Source organism: Microtus oregoni, unplaced genomic scaffold (genome assembly GCF_018167655.1).
Source record: "Microtus oregoni isolate MIOR12 unplaced genomic scaffold, Mior012 000028F_ref0000031, whole genome shotgun sequence".
Classification (NCBI taxonomy): Eukaryota; Metazoa; Chordata; class Mammalia; order Rodentia; family Cricetidae; genus Microtus; species Microtus oregoni.
The window spans coordinates 17,852,571-17,869,305 of NW_024543087.1; the positions used below are offsets into that span (position 1 = coordinate 17,852,571).

The 16,735-nt window shown below is 45.2% G+C and overlaps 1 protein-coding gene across 1 annotated transcript in view; it reads left to right on the forward strand.

Annotated features, from left to right (window-relative positions):
• Positions 1–16,209, forward strand: part of LOC121464389 (collagen alpha-4(VI) chain-like) — a 101,294-nt gene extending 85,085 nt beyond the window's left edge. The window contains exons 34-37 of the mRNA XM_041677318.1: positions 7,488–7,578; positions 10,850–11,533; positions 15,013–15,109; positions 15,923–16,209. Of these exons, the coding sequence (XP_041533252.1) occupies positions 7,488–7,578; positions 10,850–11,533; positions 15,013–15,109; positions 15,923–16,169 (1,119 nt within the window). The 3' untranslated portion in view covers positions 16,170–16,209. The remainder of the gene's footprint in view (positions 1–7,487; positions 7,579–10,849; positions 11,534–15,012; positions 15,110–15,922) is intronic.
• Positions 16,210–16,735: the final 526 nt, after the last annotated feature.

Below are 16,735 nucleotides of genomic sequence, written 5' to 3' on the forward strand. Positions count from 1 at the left end.
AATAATATTAGGAGATATGGCTACAAATTGGTCTCAGTTTTACCCCTTAGCTTATCCAAAGAATGTAAGGCTGGCTGTCACAGAAGTCCCCTCCCTTCATGCAGCATGAGCGTTAGAAGATAAAGACACTGGGGTGTGTGTGACTTTTAAATTTTGATGTAATTTTAGAATTTATGAAAGCTGCATAAAGAAATAGCCTCTCTTTGTCTTTGCCTCTGTCTCTGTGTGTGTGTGTGTGTTCATGTTCAAGCACGTGTGTGGGTATACATGCACGTGGGGTCAGATATCAACCTTGGTTGTAGCTCCTCAGGAACTGCCTGCCTTGTTTTTCAGACACGGTCTCTGCCTAGGAACTGTTGCTCTTCTGTTAGGCTTGGCTGGCTGGCTGGCTACGGAGCCTAAGGTGTCCACACATCTTGTTCTTTCAAACTCACACTCACACCACCATGGCCAACCTTTCACATGGGTGCCAGGTATCAAACATCCTCAAGCTGTGTGGCAAATACTTTATCAATTGATCTATGTCTCTAGGTCAAGATATTATTATTATTTTTTTAATAGAAAGACCGACCTGCTGCCAACACTTGAGGCTCTTATGTTCCCTCTCAGCTTTGCAATGTCCGGGAGCAGCAACTTAGGGAAGAAATTAGACTTCAAACCGTGGTTTTGGCCCTTAAATTATTGTACGTGAGAAACAGAAGATTGCTAAGCAATGAAAGTTGGGTTAAGTCTTATTTGCTTGCGGTCGAGAGCAGGCTCGTGCCCAAAAGGACTATTGGCCCTGAAGTGAGACAAGAAAGGGCTTATAAAGTCAAATCCCACAATTATGTCACACCAGGAGCAGGCCACGTAACAGAAGTTTCAGTTCAGTGGATTAAAATAACTTGTTTTATGTTGTAAAGCAATGGAGCTCCTTAGCTATAGGTCAGCTGTGTGAGAATGTTCTGCTCTGCAAGTTGTGGTTGGTTGGGGTGGGGTGGGGCCTGGGAGCAGTTAGGTGAAGCATGAGATGGAGTTAGCTAAAATTAGAATATAATGGAGTCACTTTGGGCAGTTCAGCATAACTAGAGCGAGGTTTTTGGCTCATAGGATTATTGTGAAAATTATAAAATATTTACAAGGACATCTGATACCCTCTGTATGATAATCAGCATGGATATATTATACCTTGTGTGGCCCAGGAGCTACCACTGAGCAGGCACCTACATAGTTGTAGCCACCACACTGCACATTGGCCACACTTTATTATCCTAACCTCATGGGACTCAAACTGTAGTCTGGGGACCAGAAGTAAAGGCATCACCAGGCAGTACAGATGGCTAAGCTTCAAGCCCTGATTAATCTGATCAGTCTGAACCTGCGTGTATATGTCAAGATACTTGGGTAGTTTACGTGGATGCCAAGGCCTGAGGAGTGTTCTCATTTAATTTCCGCTACTGTGTTAAAATATGTAACAAGAAGCAATTTAAGGCAGAAAGGGGCTTATTGCAGCTCATAATTCCAGGTTATAGTCCATCACTGTGAGGAGGTCGAGGCAGAAGCTTCAGCCCGCTACTCACTATCCCCATAGTCAAGAGCAGATGCACGGCTTACATGCTTGCTTGCTTTCGTGTACTTAGTTTTATTTCTCTACTCCTATATGTCTCAGGGCCCGCTGGGTAGGGAATGGTGCCACTCACGCCTGCAGTGAGCTGGATCTTACCACATCAGTTAACTTAAGAGTCTCCTCCACAGACTTGCCTGCAGACAGTTCTGCACTGAGACTCTTCCCTGGTGATTATAGGCTGTGCAAAGTTGTCGGTTAAATCTAGCCAGCACTGTCTAAATCTCATGCCTGTCCTACCTGTTAATAGTGCTAACCTACATTTCCCAGACGAAGAGAGCAAAGGGAAGAGGGAGAAGGGATTGGCTCTGAGCCAGGTCGTCCAGGCATTTGCATCCAGATATGGCATGGTCCCACGTCCTTCTTTCTCACTGTGTACTCTTAACCCAGTTCCGACTCGCAGTGTTTCTGCAGAGTACAGGGAGTGTGGGTTGCTTGGTTGACCTTGGTGGTACTATGGTAATTTAGAGGAGCTGAAACGGTACTCAAGCTCCTTGGGCCATCACAGGTTAGGTGGTGACTTTGTCATTTCTCCCTTTCTCTGTCCTCCTAAACACGAATTTGTCCCTCATAGTTTCTTCTCCTTGTTTTCTGAGCCATTCCCCCAACTTGGTGCCAGATAGTTCGTAAGCTCCCAAAGATGTCTTCAGTTCTTAGATAAACCTTCCTCCCTAGTGCTTGCTTCTTCCCTCCTTCTCTGCTTCGGTTCTCCCAAGCCAAGAGCCTCCCCAGCTCAGTTCCAGAAATCATCCTTTCTTGGCCTCTGGCAGCTGAATACAGCAGCTGAAGCCTCGACTTAAGTCTGGGAGTCTCTCCAGGACAAGGATTCGTGGGAAGTTCTTTAGTGTGAGATAAGATGGGGTGAGATTTGAGCATGGATGTGGTGTCACTCTGCCTGTTAACTAGAAAGGATGTCAGTACAAACTCACGGGTGTATGTTTTCCCTTTCTGTCTTTAGGAGGTGGGATAGAGAGACAGGAAACATTGGCGGTGACATGAGAAGGGAAAGAAGTCCCTCAGCCTGGTGTTGTTGGGGTTTTCTGTCCACCCAGTGCTTGTGCTGCCTGGTTCCCACAATTGTTAAGTCCCAAAGAAATCACACAGAGGTCTACATTAACTATAAACAGATTGGCCCATTAGCTCAGGCTTTTTATTAACTTATGATTTATATTAGCCCATTATTCTAGTATATGTTAGCCACATGGCTTGGTACCTTTTTCAGCGAGGCATTCACATCTTGCTTCTTCTGTGTCTGGGCCGGGACTGTGTCCTCTTCTCAGAATTCTCCTGTTCTACTTGACCCGCCTCTACTTCCTGTCTGGTTGTCCCACCTATACTTCCTGCCTGGCTACTGACCAATCAGCATTTATTTAAAATATAATTGGCAGAATATAGACCATGGTCCCATACCACCCTGGGACCTAGTTTGCCTTTCCTACAGACTGAATGTCAGGAAACGTCAACATCACGGATCCAACTGAAAGTGCCTGCAGAAATCATGTGTGTTTTCCTAAAACATCTCAAATATGAACCTCAAAATGGGTGAATAAATTATGTCTACTTGGGGTCAGAATGTTTGTAACCCTGAGTTCACCCATCAGCATTGCTCTTATCCTAAATCTTTGTGTGTGTGTGTGTGTGTGTGTGTGTGTGTGTGTGTGTGTGTGTATGTATGGTATACGCCCATATGGGCAAGAGCACCCCTGAGTCAGGAGAAGACATTGAGTGTCCTGTTTATTATTCTCTTCCTTATTCCTTTGAGACATGGTCTGTCATTGAACCTGGAGGTGACGGGCAGCCAGCAAGCTCAAGATCTTCTTATCTCTGCCCTATCACAACACTGGAGTTACAACAGGAGTGTGTGTGTGGCTACTCTGAGCTTTTTACATGCTTATTGGGGATTTGAACTCAAGTCCTCATGTGTGTACAAAATTATTCTAACCCATTGAGCCATCTTCCTAGCCCCTATTCCTAAATCTTAAACAGTACACCTCACTCCCAAAACTGCCTTATAATTGCATCCACAAGAAGAAATTATTTTGTGTGTGTATATGTGTGTGTGTGGTACATGCACGCTGGCAAGCACACACATGCGCAAGTGCAGGTTCATATGTATGAGGGTGACCTGTGAAGGTCAGAGGACAACCTTGGCTTTTCATTAGGTGTCATTCACCTTTTCTTGTGAGAGAGAGTCTTTCATTGGCTTGGAATTGTCCAAGTAGGCTATCCCTGCTGGCCACTGAGCCCCCGAATCTGCTTGTCCCTGCCACCCCAGTGCTGGAATCCTAAGCGCGTGTCACTATGCACAGCTTTTTCCTCTTTTTCCTGCGGGTTCTGGGAATCAGACTCTGTCTTTATGCTTACAGGATAAGCACTTTATGATCAAGCTATCTCTGAGACCACAAAAGGAAAGTCTCCAAGATAAGAAAAATAAGCACACCAGCTTAAATAGATTTTAAATCTTACTTAAATTTTAAGCTTTACTTAATGTTTACATTTAGTCCTAGCCAGAAGTCTCAGAAAGGATCATTTGGCTTAATCTTTAGTTCTAGTTGTAGATTATATCCTTGGAGGAATGTAGACAGGGTGAAGACACCACAGCACTTCTCTCTCTCAAGAAGCCCACATCCACGCCTTGGGACCACATCTATCTTTTTCCTGTAAGAGTCTGTCTAAATACTTAATCAGTCACTTTGCCTCATTCTATCTTGTCATGTAATTTTCTGTGGCATAGCCAAGATCCCACTTTACTGGAGTGCAGGTCCCTGAGGGGCTTGCACTCCTGAGGCTGCCATTGACTCTGCTGTGTTGTGACTTCTGCTGCTGCAAACACTACTGGACATTTCAAAATCAAGTTGGTTGAAATACGTCAGTGGTGCAGATTCTAATGAAAGTTGCACTTGGGCTTGTGTTTGCGGCCTTCTGGTTTTGATTCTCTGGTGTGGATGCGGTTCTCAGTAAGAATCAATGGGCCAGTGCTCTCTCTTCACATCGATGCTCCCTCCCACACTTTCTGCTTGAGTTTTCTCAGGAAACCTTTCTTCTACCTTATTACTGACAGTGACTATGCTGACAGGTCCAAAGTCAAAATCATGGAACGTTATTAATAACCTCCCACACAGATGTATCTAGACTGAATCACAGCTTCCCTGTGGACTGCCATTGCATGTTTGGTCTTTGTTACCACAATTATTTGGCAAGAACAGTACAGATATTAAGTGGGATCTTGAAGTGATTGTTTCTAAGAAAAGTTAAAAGTGAAACTCGTGTCTCTGGTCAAATTTTCTTGAATTTGACAGTTTTCCAATGAGCTGAATAAAACTTGGAAGAGTTATGGGCTCCAGGATACTCAGCACAAAGGAGCTCATATATTGTCCCAAGCAGAAGCAGACATGAATGATGGTAACCTAGGACCAGGCTCTGCTGGCTCAGGAGAACTCAGCAGCATTGACTTTCACCCTAAAACTGTCTCCAAGGAAACCCAAGGCAGATGCCTCCCTCTGGCCACGTAGCCGCATTTAGCAGATCAAGAATTACAAGTCAAATTCCCAACATCAAATCTGTTGGCCTTTCTTTCCCCTTGAGCCATCTCTAAGATAGAAAAACATGACTTTGTAAAGATGTAAGATGAATGTCTATATTTGTCTGAAGTTTCTCATTTCAAGTTTGCATTTTCTCGCTTCTACTGCACTTCCTGTATTTAGAGATGGTTGTATAGCAACTTCCATCTCCCTGTAAGGCTGGGATGAAGCACTTGGGTTGTTCCAGCTTTTTATGTCTCCTGGCTAATTGCCATGGGTCCTGGTCCCAGTAGCCTCCCAATTTCCTTCTGTGATTTCCAGTAAAAGGATGACATGTCATATTCCTGTCTACATTGTTATAATCTGGAGTGATGAATTGGGCCCATTTGGTTAGTCCGTGCTCAGATCTGATGGCTGTTTGGAGGAGGTCTGTATGATGAATACCAGCTCTACTCCAGAAGGCTCAGCGTTAGTGTCTTCCATGTGTCAGGGAGCCTCACAGCTCGGATGTGCTCAACAGCTGTACCCTGGAAGTGGCCTTATCTAATATATAGGACATGGGGCAGAGTTCAGATGAGTAGTGTCCAGCTCCAGGCCTTTGTGCATGCCATCCTTCATACTAGAAGGCCACCACTACTGCTTTGCCTGTTAAATCTCTTTTCTCACTCTCTTTAAAATGTCAAATGGCATGGCCTTCACCAACCCCTTTCCTTGAAATGCCTCTCTTTCCTCTTCCCACGTTCCTAAAATATATCACTAGAGCCCTTCCTTTCTGGAAGATCTTTATCCCTCTTTCCACAAGTGAAGGCATGGCCATGTCACCTTTCTGTCCTTACATGGCTTATGAGGACTTCTGGGAGTATCTACTAATCAGCCTGAGTATAACCTAACTATTGCTTTTTCCCCATAAAGAACAAGAGAGGATTTTTTTTCTATTTCTTTTTAGATTTTTGCCTGTTTTTTGTTTTGATGTGTGTGGTACATTAATATAAATGTCAGTTCTTCATGTTTCTTTCCTCATTAAGATGTTTACTTCAAGTGAGCTTGTTCTGAAAGGCAGTGCCGCAGGTTGGCTAGAGCATCAAGAAGAAAGATTAAAGAGCTTTGTAAAGAACCCATGGTGAAGAAATTTCTTTCCCAGGATAACCCTGGACTGTCTGTCTTTCTGAGAGCTGGCATGATGTCTTCATGGCCTGGGCACCCTACGACCTAGAGGTGGGCTCAGTGTCGGCACGCGCCTAGCCATGAGCGTGGAGTGAGAGGAGCAGACCCTCAGTGGGGCTCCCTCTTACAGCCTTGGACAGAGTGGATAAAAAGATGGGTGTGGCTACGCTGGGACACTTGCTGCCTTGCAGACCACACTCGGCTCCTCGGAGGAAGGATTAGAGGACATTTCCAGTTTTCATCATGAGATGGAAGTCTCGGGAACTCTGTTAGTCAGGGCTGGCTAACTGTGGGGACATTCGTACCACACACGAGTGCCATGATGTTTTCTGTTGAGTGCATGTAGCTCTTAGGGAAGAGTGCTGGGCAGGGCGTGTTCTATTGCATGTAGCCACTTCAGAAATTGGGCTTCTTCTCTCTGTGCCTTCACTAGACTGTAGGGCATCAAACCCATTTCTTCACCACCCTTTAAATCTGTCAGACAAGTGAAGGAGAGGGAGCAAGGGGCTACAATGTATGTACTAGAATGTCATGAATCACTTTTACCTTCATCCCATTGCCAAACCCAGTCATATTTAGGAACTCATTGCAAAGGATCCTGGGAAATGTAGTCTGACTGTGCCTCTAGGAAGAAGGTGGGAGATTGTTGATTTGCTTTCATGGTGTTCCAGGGACCTTGTTGAGTTTATTGTTATTGTCCACATTTTATTTGTTTATTTTTTGTTTTTTTTTGAGACAGGGGTTCTCTGATTAATAGCCCTGGCTGTTCTGGCACATTTTATTTTTAATTTTCGATATTGGTTTTTAAACTAATCATGATCAGAGAGGTACATGAAAGAGATAAACAGATTTTCCCATCTCTTCAAAGTGTTCTTCATTCCTCTCCATTGCTACCTTCTAGTTGTATTGTGCTCCCGCCCTGAACTCAAGGAATGTTCTACAGGTGCCTCCTACACAGTATCCCCCTTGATCCCTTACCTCCTTACCACACAGTGTGTGTCCTGTTAGAGCTAGGGCTGGAGATGATTCTAAGTACATCACATAATGTCAAAGTATTTATAAGTATTTTTTATGTAACTATATATTTCTTAAAAAACAACATTAATGTTTTATTTTTAATCTGACTTAAAAAAAAAGCCACAGAGACCATGACCTTGAATTTCACTGATCAGGAACTTGTGTGTGTTTGTTTGAATTAGGTGGACAAACTTAATGGATTTCACTTGTTTACATGGGAGACAGAACACCAGCAGGATGTGGAGCGCCTGGCCAGCTGTACTCTCTGCTATGGTAAGAGCTAGGCCAGTGCTTCGGATCTGAGGGCTTGGGAGAGGACGACTAAACTGCTGGCCACAGGCGGATTTGCCCTGCAGATGTGCGTTTGCTTGGCATGTGTGGGCTTTAGAATCTGAGAATTTTTATTTCATCTGGGTGTTTAGTGTTTCTTAGGAAGTCAGAATTGTCCTGAGAGGCACAAATACTACATTCCCGGGTAACCACAGACTAGAGGATGCCTGATTCCTTATGGGTTGCATGCCTTGTTTTCCACAGTTCCTCCTCCCACCCTGCCCCTTGGCATATCTCTGAGACATTCTGTTCACTTATCTTCTCAAAGTTCCCATGTGTGTCTGGGCATGAGCATCACCCTTTAATGGCTCGTTTGTGGGAAAACCACTGAACTAAGGGTCAAGAGTCTTGGGTTCTCCATAATGGATCTATTCTGGCCCGCAGTGAGTTCCAACCCCTCAACCTCCTTCACTGTATACCACACAGCTCACTAGCTTGAGCCTGAGGGGACTGTCTGCAGAAGCCTCTGCATGCCTACCTGTAAGGCGTTCCCAGCCACACCCACTTCACTCAGGCTGGGGGTGGGTTGGGGTGGGGTGGGGGGGTGTTGAATTTCAAAGAGGATGTTTCCATGCACAGCCCTGAGAGAGATAAAACAGACTGAGGAACTGCACGTGTGGACTAAGCCATGACCGGGGAGCTGCATTCACGTGTGTCAGCTCACATGACACATGGTCACTCTTTGAGCTCCAGCCTCTCTTTTGTGGAAACCTAACATCACGGGTGTTCCTTGAGATCTTACTGTCCAGCAGGCTGTGTTCTGAAATTCTGCATATATGAACTCATTTCTAAAAATGTAAACATAAAAATGACCTCATTTTTATTATTTATAAATTGTGTGTGTGTGTGTGTGCATGCACATGTCCTAGAGGCCAGGGTGTCAGATTCTCCTAGAGCTCGAGTTACAGGCAGCTGTGAACCACTCCCTGTGGGTGCTGGAATAAGAACGCAGGTGTAAGAGTGGTATGGGCTCCTAACCATGGCACCATTTCTCCACCCCCAAAAGCAACCCATAAAATGGGTGCTATTATTATCTTCGTTATCTCTGACAGATGGAGGTTGGAGTAGACAAATTCATTTGCCTGAGTAAGAGATGAACCTGGATTGAACCAGGCAATTAGGTTCATTGTAGACCTCACTCTGAAATGAGTCTTGTTGGACCTTTTTCTCTGGGATGATATGATCACATGCATGTTCCCCCAAATAGGACACCTATGACAAACCAAAGCGTGTTTCCACTGAAGTCCAACTTGGGGAACCAGTAAGTTTATTGGGCTTTCTTGCAGAGCATGGTGAGGAGTTACTTCCAGGCGTGTCAGTGACCCCAAGGCAGTTGCACCACCAAGTGTCTCACCCCAGCATGGATGACAATTTCCCCACAGTTGTGCAGAGGAAGTCCCTGCTTCGGTTGACAGTCTGCCTTTTATATATAATAGCACTTCCAGAGACCAGGAGGCCACAAGCTGTTACAGAATATTTTAGTGCTAGATGGGAGGAGCAAGAGGAGTAGCTGGGATCTCAGTGGAAGGTCTGCTGCCCCTCCCCACCTCTTCCTTCTATGAGGGAATGTCAGTAGTCAACAGGCCCAACCTCAGGGTCTCTTGCAAGTAGCTATAAGCACTCTGATGGAGGGGCCACCCTTATGCTCAGGGGATTGTGTTCTGCAGTGGAGAGGTTGTATAGTGTTTTCTTCTCTGTACTTTGTTTATTTCACTTAACAAAATGTCCTCTTGATTTACTCACATCACAAATGACAGAACATTCTACTTTTTGATAGTTTAATGCTCTTCTATTGTGTCTATACGATCGCACTTGTTAATATAATTAGTTCATCATGTGCTTTAAAAATTAGTGTGTCAACAAGCTCTAGCAGAAAGTCTAACCACTACGGTAATGATAAATGCATGTAATAGTGAACTTATATCTCAACCATAATACATGGTTGGTTGCCTTTATGCACAATGGAAGGAAATATAAAATTTCATTGCAATAGAGGTAGTGAAAATAAAGATGTCATACCCCTCCATGCTCTATAGATCACTTGGAGGATGATGGCCAAAGGTTAAGAACATTGGCTGACCACCAGTTCTTAATGAAAGGGTTTGTCTCATGGATGGGTTTCTAAAACATTGGCAGAACCTAAGTGCACTTCCATGTCAAAATCCTGAGCCCTGTGTCAGCGCTATTAAACTAGAATCTGTTGATGGAGGCTGCTTGTTTGCTCCCTGCCATCCAGACCTGAAATAATCACAGAAACTGTATTAATTACAACACTGCTTGGCCATTCACTTAAGTGTATTGCTAGTTAGCTCTTATATCTTAAATAAACCCATTTCCATTATTTTGTATTTTACCATGAGACTTGTGGTTTACTGGTAAGGTTCCCAGATGTCTGTCTCCTTTGGTGGCTTACATGGCGTCTCTCTGACTCTGCCTTCTTTTCCCCTCTATCTCTGCTTGGAATTCCCACCTTGCTCTATTCTGCCCTGTCATAGGCCCAAAACAGCTTCTTTAGTAACCAATGGAAACAAAGCATATTCACAGCACACAGAGGGGAATCCCTCATTAAGAATCCACATTAAAAAAAAAGGAAAGAAATTCCATCTGCTTGTAAGGCTGAACCGGCTTGAGAACTCCGTGCTTGTGACCAGATTGTCATCTTAAAACCATCAATATTTGCTTTCACATAAGAAAACAAACATGAAATGTCAGTCTCACCGGGTTGCTAAGTTCATTGTTAGCTCTAGCAGCCGATGTGTGCGCGTGTGTGGTTTTTCAAACATCAGTATGATGTTCATGGACTTGCTTAAACAGTTTGTCACTAGTTCTTTTTTTATGGAGAGGAAAAGACACTGAGAAACCAGAGATTAGGAAGTCAGAAGGCCTAACACACATTTTCAGCCTGGGCCCCGTGGGCCCCGTGCATCCCAGGATAGCTGCAAATGTGGCCAGACACACTTGAGACACCAATATGCTTTTGCAGTGTCAATGGTCTTGACACCGCGGCAGTATAGAGAGCATTAAACGTGCAGTCGGTTTCAATTTTGTCTTCTGGAGAGTGGGCACCTGTTTTTAAATGAACAGATCGCTATCTCGACCCAATTCTTCCGGGGCAGCACTCTGGACAGGTGTCCTCCACGAGACTGGAAGGGTTTTCTACATACAAAGGAAGGACGCCTGGTTTAACTCTAGCTTTTTCCTGTTTTCTTGCTAGACAAGTGCCGACCAGCCCCAGAGTGTCGGCTGGATGCTCCCAGGCCGCAGGAGTTGGACATGGACTTGGTGTTCCTGGTGGACAGCTCCCAGGGCGTCAGCAGGGATGTATACCTTGGGGCTTTGCGGCTAGTGGATTCGGTGCTCAAGGATCTGGAGGTAGCTGCTCAACCTAGCACATCCTGGCAGGGGGCACGTGTAGCCCTGGTGACACACACGACTGCAGGCTTTTGGCCTGGTGTGGACCGAGCCCCTGCGCTTGAATACTTCCACCTGACCTCCTATGGGCATCGATCACAGATGCAAAGGCAGGTTCAGGAGGCTGCAGGTCACCTGCTGCAGGGAGCCCCCGCCCTGGGCCACGCCCTGGAGTGGACGCTGGAGAAAGTGCTTCTGGCAGCTGCTCTGCCACGGAGGTCGCAGGTCCTCTTTGCCATTGTGGCCAGTGAGACAAGCAGCTGGGACAGAGAGAAGCTGAGGACTCTGTCTCAGGCAGCCAAGTGCAAGGGCATCACATTGTTTGTGCTGGCCGTGGGCCCAGGAGTGGGAGCCCTGGAGCTTGCCGAGCTGGCTGGCGTGGCCAGCGCACCCTCAGAACAGCACCTGCTACGCCTGGAGGGCGTCTCAGAGGAGGAGGTAGCCTATGCCAGCAGATTCACACAGGCTTTCCTGAACCTTCTAAAAAGTGAGTGGCCCCCGGGGGTGGGTATAGGTATAGGTGGGGATGTAGGTGGGTGGGGGTGTAGGCCGCAGGGATGGGTAGGGACTGGGTTACCCTAGGTAGTGCTGGCCACAGAAACTTACAGATGTTTGTATGTTTTTTGAAACATTTTATTTTATTTTTTAATGTTATTTTATTTGGTAGTTGAAAGTTTTTGTATTTTATATTTGTTGGTAATTTCATACAGGAAGGTAATGTATGTAGATCACATACATTCTCTTGCTTCAACTCTTCTGGAACCTTCCCTCACATCCTCCTCCCAGCTTAGTCATTTCCTTCTTATCCTCCTCCCTTTCTCCCCCTCCTCGTCCTTTCTTCTGAGTGCCTTTAGTGGTATTGGTTGGGGCTGGCCATTGGTTCAGGGCCATTTACTTCAGGAACACGGGAACCCTACTGTGGGCAAGCAGACCACTGGAGACTGCTGACTGTCCCCAGCAGCCATCCCTGTATTTGACAGCTTTTCAAGATACCGCTCCCAGAGATCTGCTGCAAGTACCTTGCCCCCCCCCCCCACCTGGTAGCTTCCACGTAGCTTTTCAATTTTCTCAGTTACCAAAACGAGAATTTTGATTTGTCTGTTCCCTGCCCATGAAGCCAGGTGCTTGCGGAGGGACTCTGAAGTGTCACCACTGTGCAGATACATAGGTGCTGTTGTCACGATGATGCCTTGCTTCCCAGATTTTAACTCACACACCCATCCCCTGGGGATCTTTTTTTTTTTAAATTAATTATTTTTGTTTTATGTACATTGGTGCTTTGTTTGCATGTACGCCTGTGTGAGGGCGTCAGAAGCCCTGGAACTGGAGTTACAGACAGTTGTGAGCTGCCATGTGGGTGCTGGGAACTGAACCCAGGTCCTCTGGAAGAGCAGTCAGTGCTCTTAACTGCAGAGCCACCTCTCCAGCCCCCTCTCCCGCTGGTAGGATGGGACCTTGGTCAGGTGTGGATCTAGTTCTGTAGGTCTGGGCTGGGGTCTGAGATTCTGGGTTTCTCATCAGCTTGAGAATGATGCGGTTGGCCCATGGACTACAGGTTTTGTTCGTTTTTGGAGACAGAGTCTTGCTATATAGTCCAAGATGGCCTTGAACTGGTTGCAATCCCCCTGCCTCACCCTTTCAAGTGCTGGGATTATAGAAGTGTGCCACCATTTCAACTCCATAGGCTGCACTTTAAATAACAAGGACATAGAACTTTATTTTTCTTCTATTTTCTCATTAAGTTAGCACTCAAAGAAACAGGTTTCATTATGGCATTTCCATATATGTGTGTGTGTGTGTGTGTGTGTGTGTGTGTGTATTCATGTACGTATGCATGTGTGTGCGCCATTATACTTCGTTCTCACTCATTCCCCTTTCCTATTGCCCCTCTTAAGGAATCTCAGCTCTCTCTGGCTGGTTCCTCCCCAGACAGCCCCTCTGTTTCCATGCCACTCATATTCCTTTGCCCTCCTTGGCCTCCCCTCTTGCAATCTTCTTTGTAGTTTCATGATCTACATATGCATACATGTACATGCCTTCACATGTACATACACACACTTTAGATGTAAGTTTGTACGTTAGAGAAAGCAGGCAGTGTTTTCTATTATTATTAGGAAGTACAGTTTGAATTTTCAGAGTGAGGTCAGAAGTCCTTAGAGACTTTCCAGAAATTAAGGGTGACTCAAGAGCCTGGGGTGTCCCTCTTCAGATTAAAGGGTGGGGCTGTGTCAGTGTATCCTGGCTGGATTTCTCTCCTACATCCCCGCCCCAGCAGCCTCACTTCCCATCACACCCAGATGAACCTAATTCATGAGCAGCTAAGACCAGAGTGTACCCCCAACATAACAGTGGAGACTTAGCATGGGGTATAGGGGGTATTAGCCTGGCCAATTCCAGGTATTTGTCTTGCAGTAAGTAATTAAAAACCAAGCCAAACAAAGACGCTCAGGGTGTATGGGGAGCTATGGGTGATGCTCCTTACCCTCCATCCTGGGAGGCAAGAGTTCGTTCCTCAGTGGGTGTGACATCCCACGGTGGTGGGGGTCTTGAGGAAGATCTACTCCTTCATCACTAAGGACATGAAGGGATTCTGATGGGTATCTAGAAGTATTGCCATGCATATGTGCCCTCCTGTTTGACAGAAACGTCAGTGAGTTAATAATTCTAGTCCTAGTTTTGTTGCTCGTGAACTGTGTGGTAGCAGGAGAAGCCCAGGGCTTTCTCTGGGCCTTGGGTTCTTGCTCTTTGCAGGGGGTAGTGGAGACAGCAGACAGCTCAGTGACTCTTTGAGCAGAACAGGCTGCTTTTCTCGTCCGTTTAATGAAATTTTGCTTTATTTTTGAGGTTTTATTAGATTGTACTTCATATTTTGTTATATTCTTTTATGTTGGGGTATTAGTTATCTAGCAGAATGAATGCACTTTATGTTTTGGTTTTGCTTGCTTTTGATTTGATTTTTATTGTTTTATTTGCATTTATTTTTACATCTGTTTTATGCTTTGTTCGAATCCCTTTTATGATCCTTTGATTTTGCATCATGGACTTTTTTGTTCTTATTGTTCAATTTGGCCTGTATTTTCACATTGATTTTATTTCATTTTAGACTTTGCTTTGATTTTATGACTTTTGAATTTGATGCAGTATTTTGGTGGTGATTTTAGTAGTATTTGTAGTATTTTATTTTATTTTTATGTTCTATTTTTAATATATATATATACATTCCCCTGAGTCAGGGCTTCTCTGGGTAGCTTGGGTTGTTTTGGAAACTCTGTAGACTAGACCGGCCTTGAACTTAGAGATCCACCTACCTCTGTCTTCTGAGTGCTGGGATTAAATGTGTGTACCACCACTGCCTGACTTTAGATATGATGTTTTTATTCTTGAAAATTTCATATAATATATTTTGGTCATAGTCACACCTGCTTCTTCGCCTGACTCTTCCCAGATCACCCTGACCACCACGCCCCTTCCCACCTTCACATCCTCTTTACTTTTAATAACTCACTGAGTCCTACATGCGCTGCCTACATATTCGTGGGCGCTATCTACTGGGTCATAGTTGACCTATCAGGGGCCATACCATTAAAGAAGACTAGTTTTGCCTCCCCTAGAAGCCATCAGCCTTCAGTATTTCTCAGACAGGAGTGGGGACTAGTGAGCCTCTTTCCTCCGTGCTAGAATGCCTGCAGGCTGGGGACAGGCAGCCAGTTCTGCCCTGAGTTCTTGAGTGCAGCGGTAACTGTCACGTCCAGATGTCACTGCTTTGCCCTGGTGATCCCCGAACTCTGGCTTTCACAATCTTTGCGCTGCCTCTTCCTTGAAGGTCCCTGAGCCTTACAGGGTGCAGAGTGGTGGCGGCCATTAGATGTCCCATTTGTGCTGAGTTCTCTTATTCTTTTCCCTTAGATTATTTTTACATTTGATGTGATTTTATGTTTGATTTGATTTAAAATATTTTCCTTTCAGGTGGAATAAACCGGTATCCACCCCCAGAGCTCTCCGAGGAGTGTGGAGGCCCAAACCGTGGGGATACCTTGCTGCAATTAGATGCTCCGACCAAGAGGTGAGCACGTGATGAGGCTGACCCAGGGAGGACACTGTCAGTCTCCCTACAGGCAATTCCAGTCCTCAGCGTGACCCAAACCATTCAGGAAGCTCCTGGGTTTGACAACTCTGATGATGCTTAGTGTTTCTTTTGTAATTTTTAAAGAAAGGGTCTCAGTGTGTAGGTCAGGCAGCTTTGATCATATCATTCTCTTGCCTCCAAAGTGCTGGGGATTACAGATGTGGTACCACTCCGGGCTCTCTTTTCTGATGTTCTCATGTTAGAAGTAAGAATGGCCCTTACGCTGGAGAGATGGCTCACAGTTCAGGGTACTTGCTCTTGTTCTCAGGATCCACATGTAGCCCTCAGCTATCTGTAACTCCAGTTCCAGGAGCTCCAATACCTCCTTCTGGCTTCCGTGGGAACCAGGCATAAGTGCATACAAGGCAAACACCCATATACATAAAGATAATGAAAAGCATTATAGGACCAATATTCAGAAAACATTCAAAGAGCACATGGGTGCATAAAAGCACAGAATGAAAAGTCCCATCCCACCGTAGCTTTCATCCTCCAGCCTCAAGTTTCAGGGGCAAAGTTGGTGATGTTAATGCCCAGTGCTGCCTCTGGTTCAGCCACAGAGTGGTGTGAATCCTCAGCCCAAAGCCACGCCAGCAATGTCCACCAAGGGCGGAACCTCTCAGTTTCATCATGTGACATGGTCTTTTGGGAGGTAGAACCTAGGGTCTTGCCCATGTAGGCAAGTGTTCCACCACCGAACTACGTCCCCAGCCCAAGTCACGTGGTATGACAAGGACTGCTTTCCCACAGGTTGTCCAAGCGCCATTTTGGCATATCTGCCTTTGGTTATGACCCAGATACTCTCAAATCACCAGACATTTTTCTAGAAGAAAAGAGAAAAATCAAGATGACAGCTGTAGCTCAGCAAGAAGCAGTGGGGGATTATGAAATGCGTGAGTCGGACATGGAAGAAAACGATCCAGAAACACCAGCAAAAAAAAGACGTTTGGGCACTGCCCGTGGTGAGACGCCAAACCATGGCTTCCTTGCTCTCTAAGTGGGATTCACTTTTTAAAATCTCTCTCTTTAAATAAAAACTTCTTTGTACTGTGTTATCATTTGTTTTTGAAACACCCCGTTATTCACAAAGTTATGCCCACAGCTGTAGAAAATTAAGACATCAGAAAGAGCCCTCTTTCACTCCTGCAGAATACACCTTAGGGTATATTATGCCACTTTCTCCCCAGAAGGTGATCCCAGGTCACAAAGAATCGAGGGTCTATTAAGGTGCTTCTCAACCGTCCTCTTGCTGAGACCTTGTAGACACTTCCTTATGTTACGGTGACCCCAACCATAAAAGAATTTTCATTGCTACTTTATAACTGTAATTTTGCCACTGTTATAAATCATAACATATCTGATATGCAGCTTATCTGATATGTAACCCCTATGAAAGGGTCGTTCAACCCCCAAAGGGCTGTGACCCACAAATTGAGACCTATTGGTCTAGTACAAACAACCCACCAACCAAATGGACATCTCTTGCAGATGTGGTGACCTTCTCTTGATCTTGAACTGAATTCCCTGCTACCAGGGAATTCTGGGTCTATAAATGTCCACTGT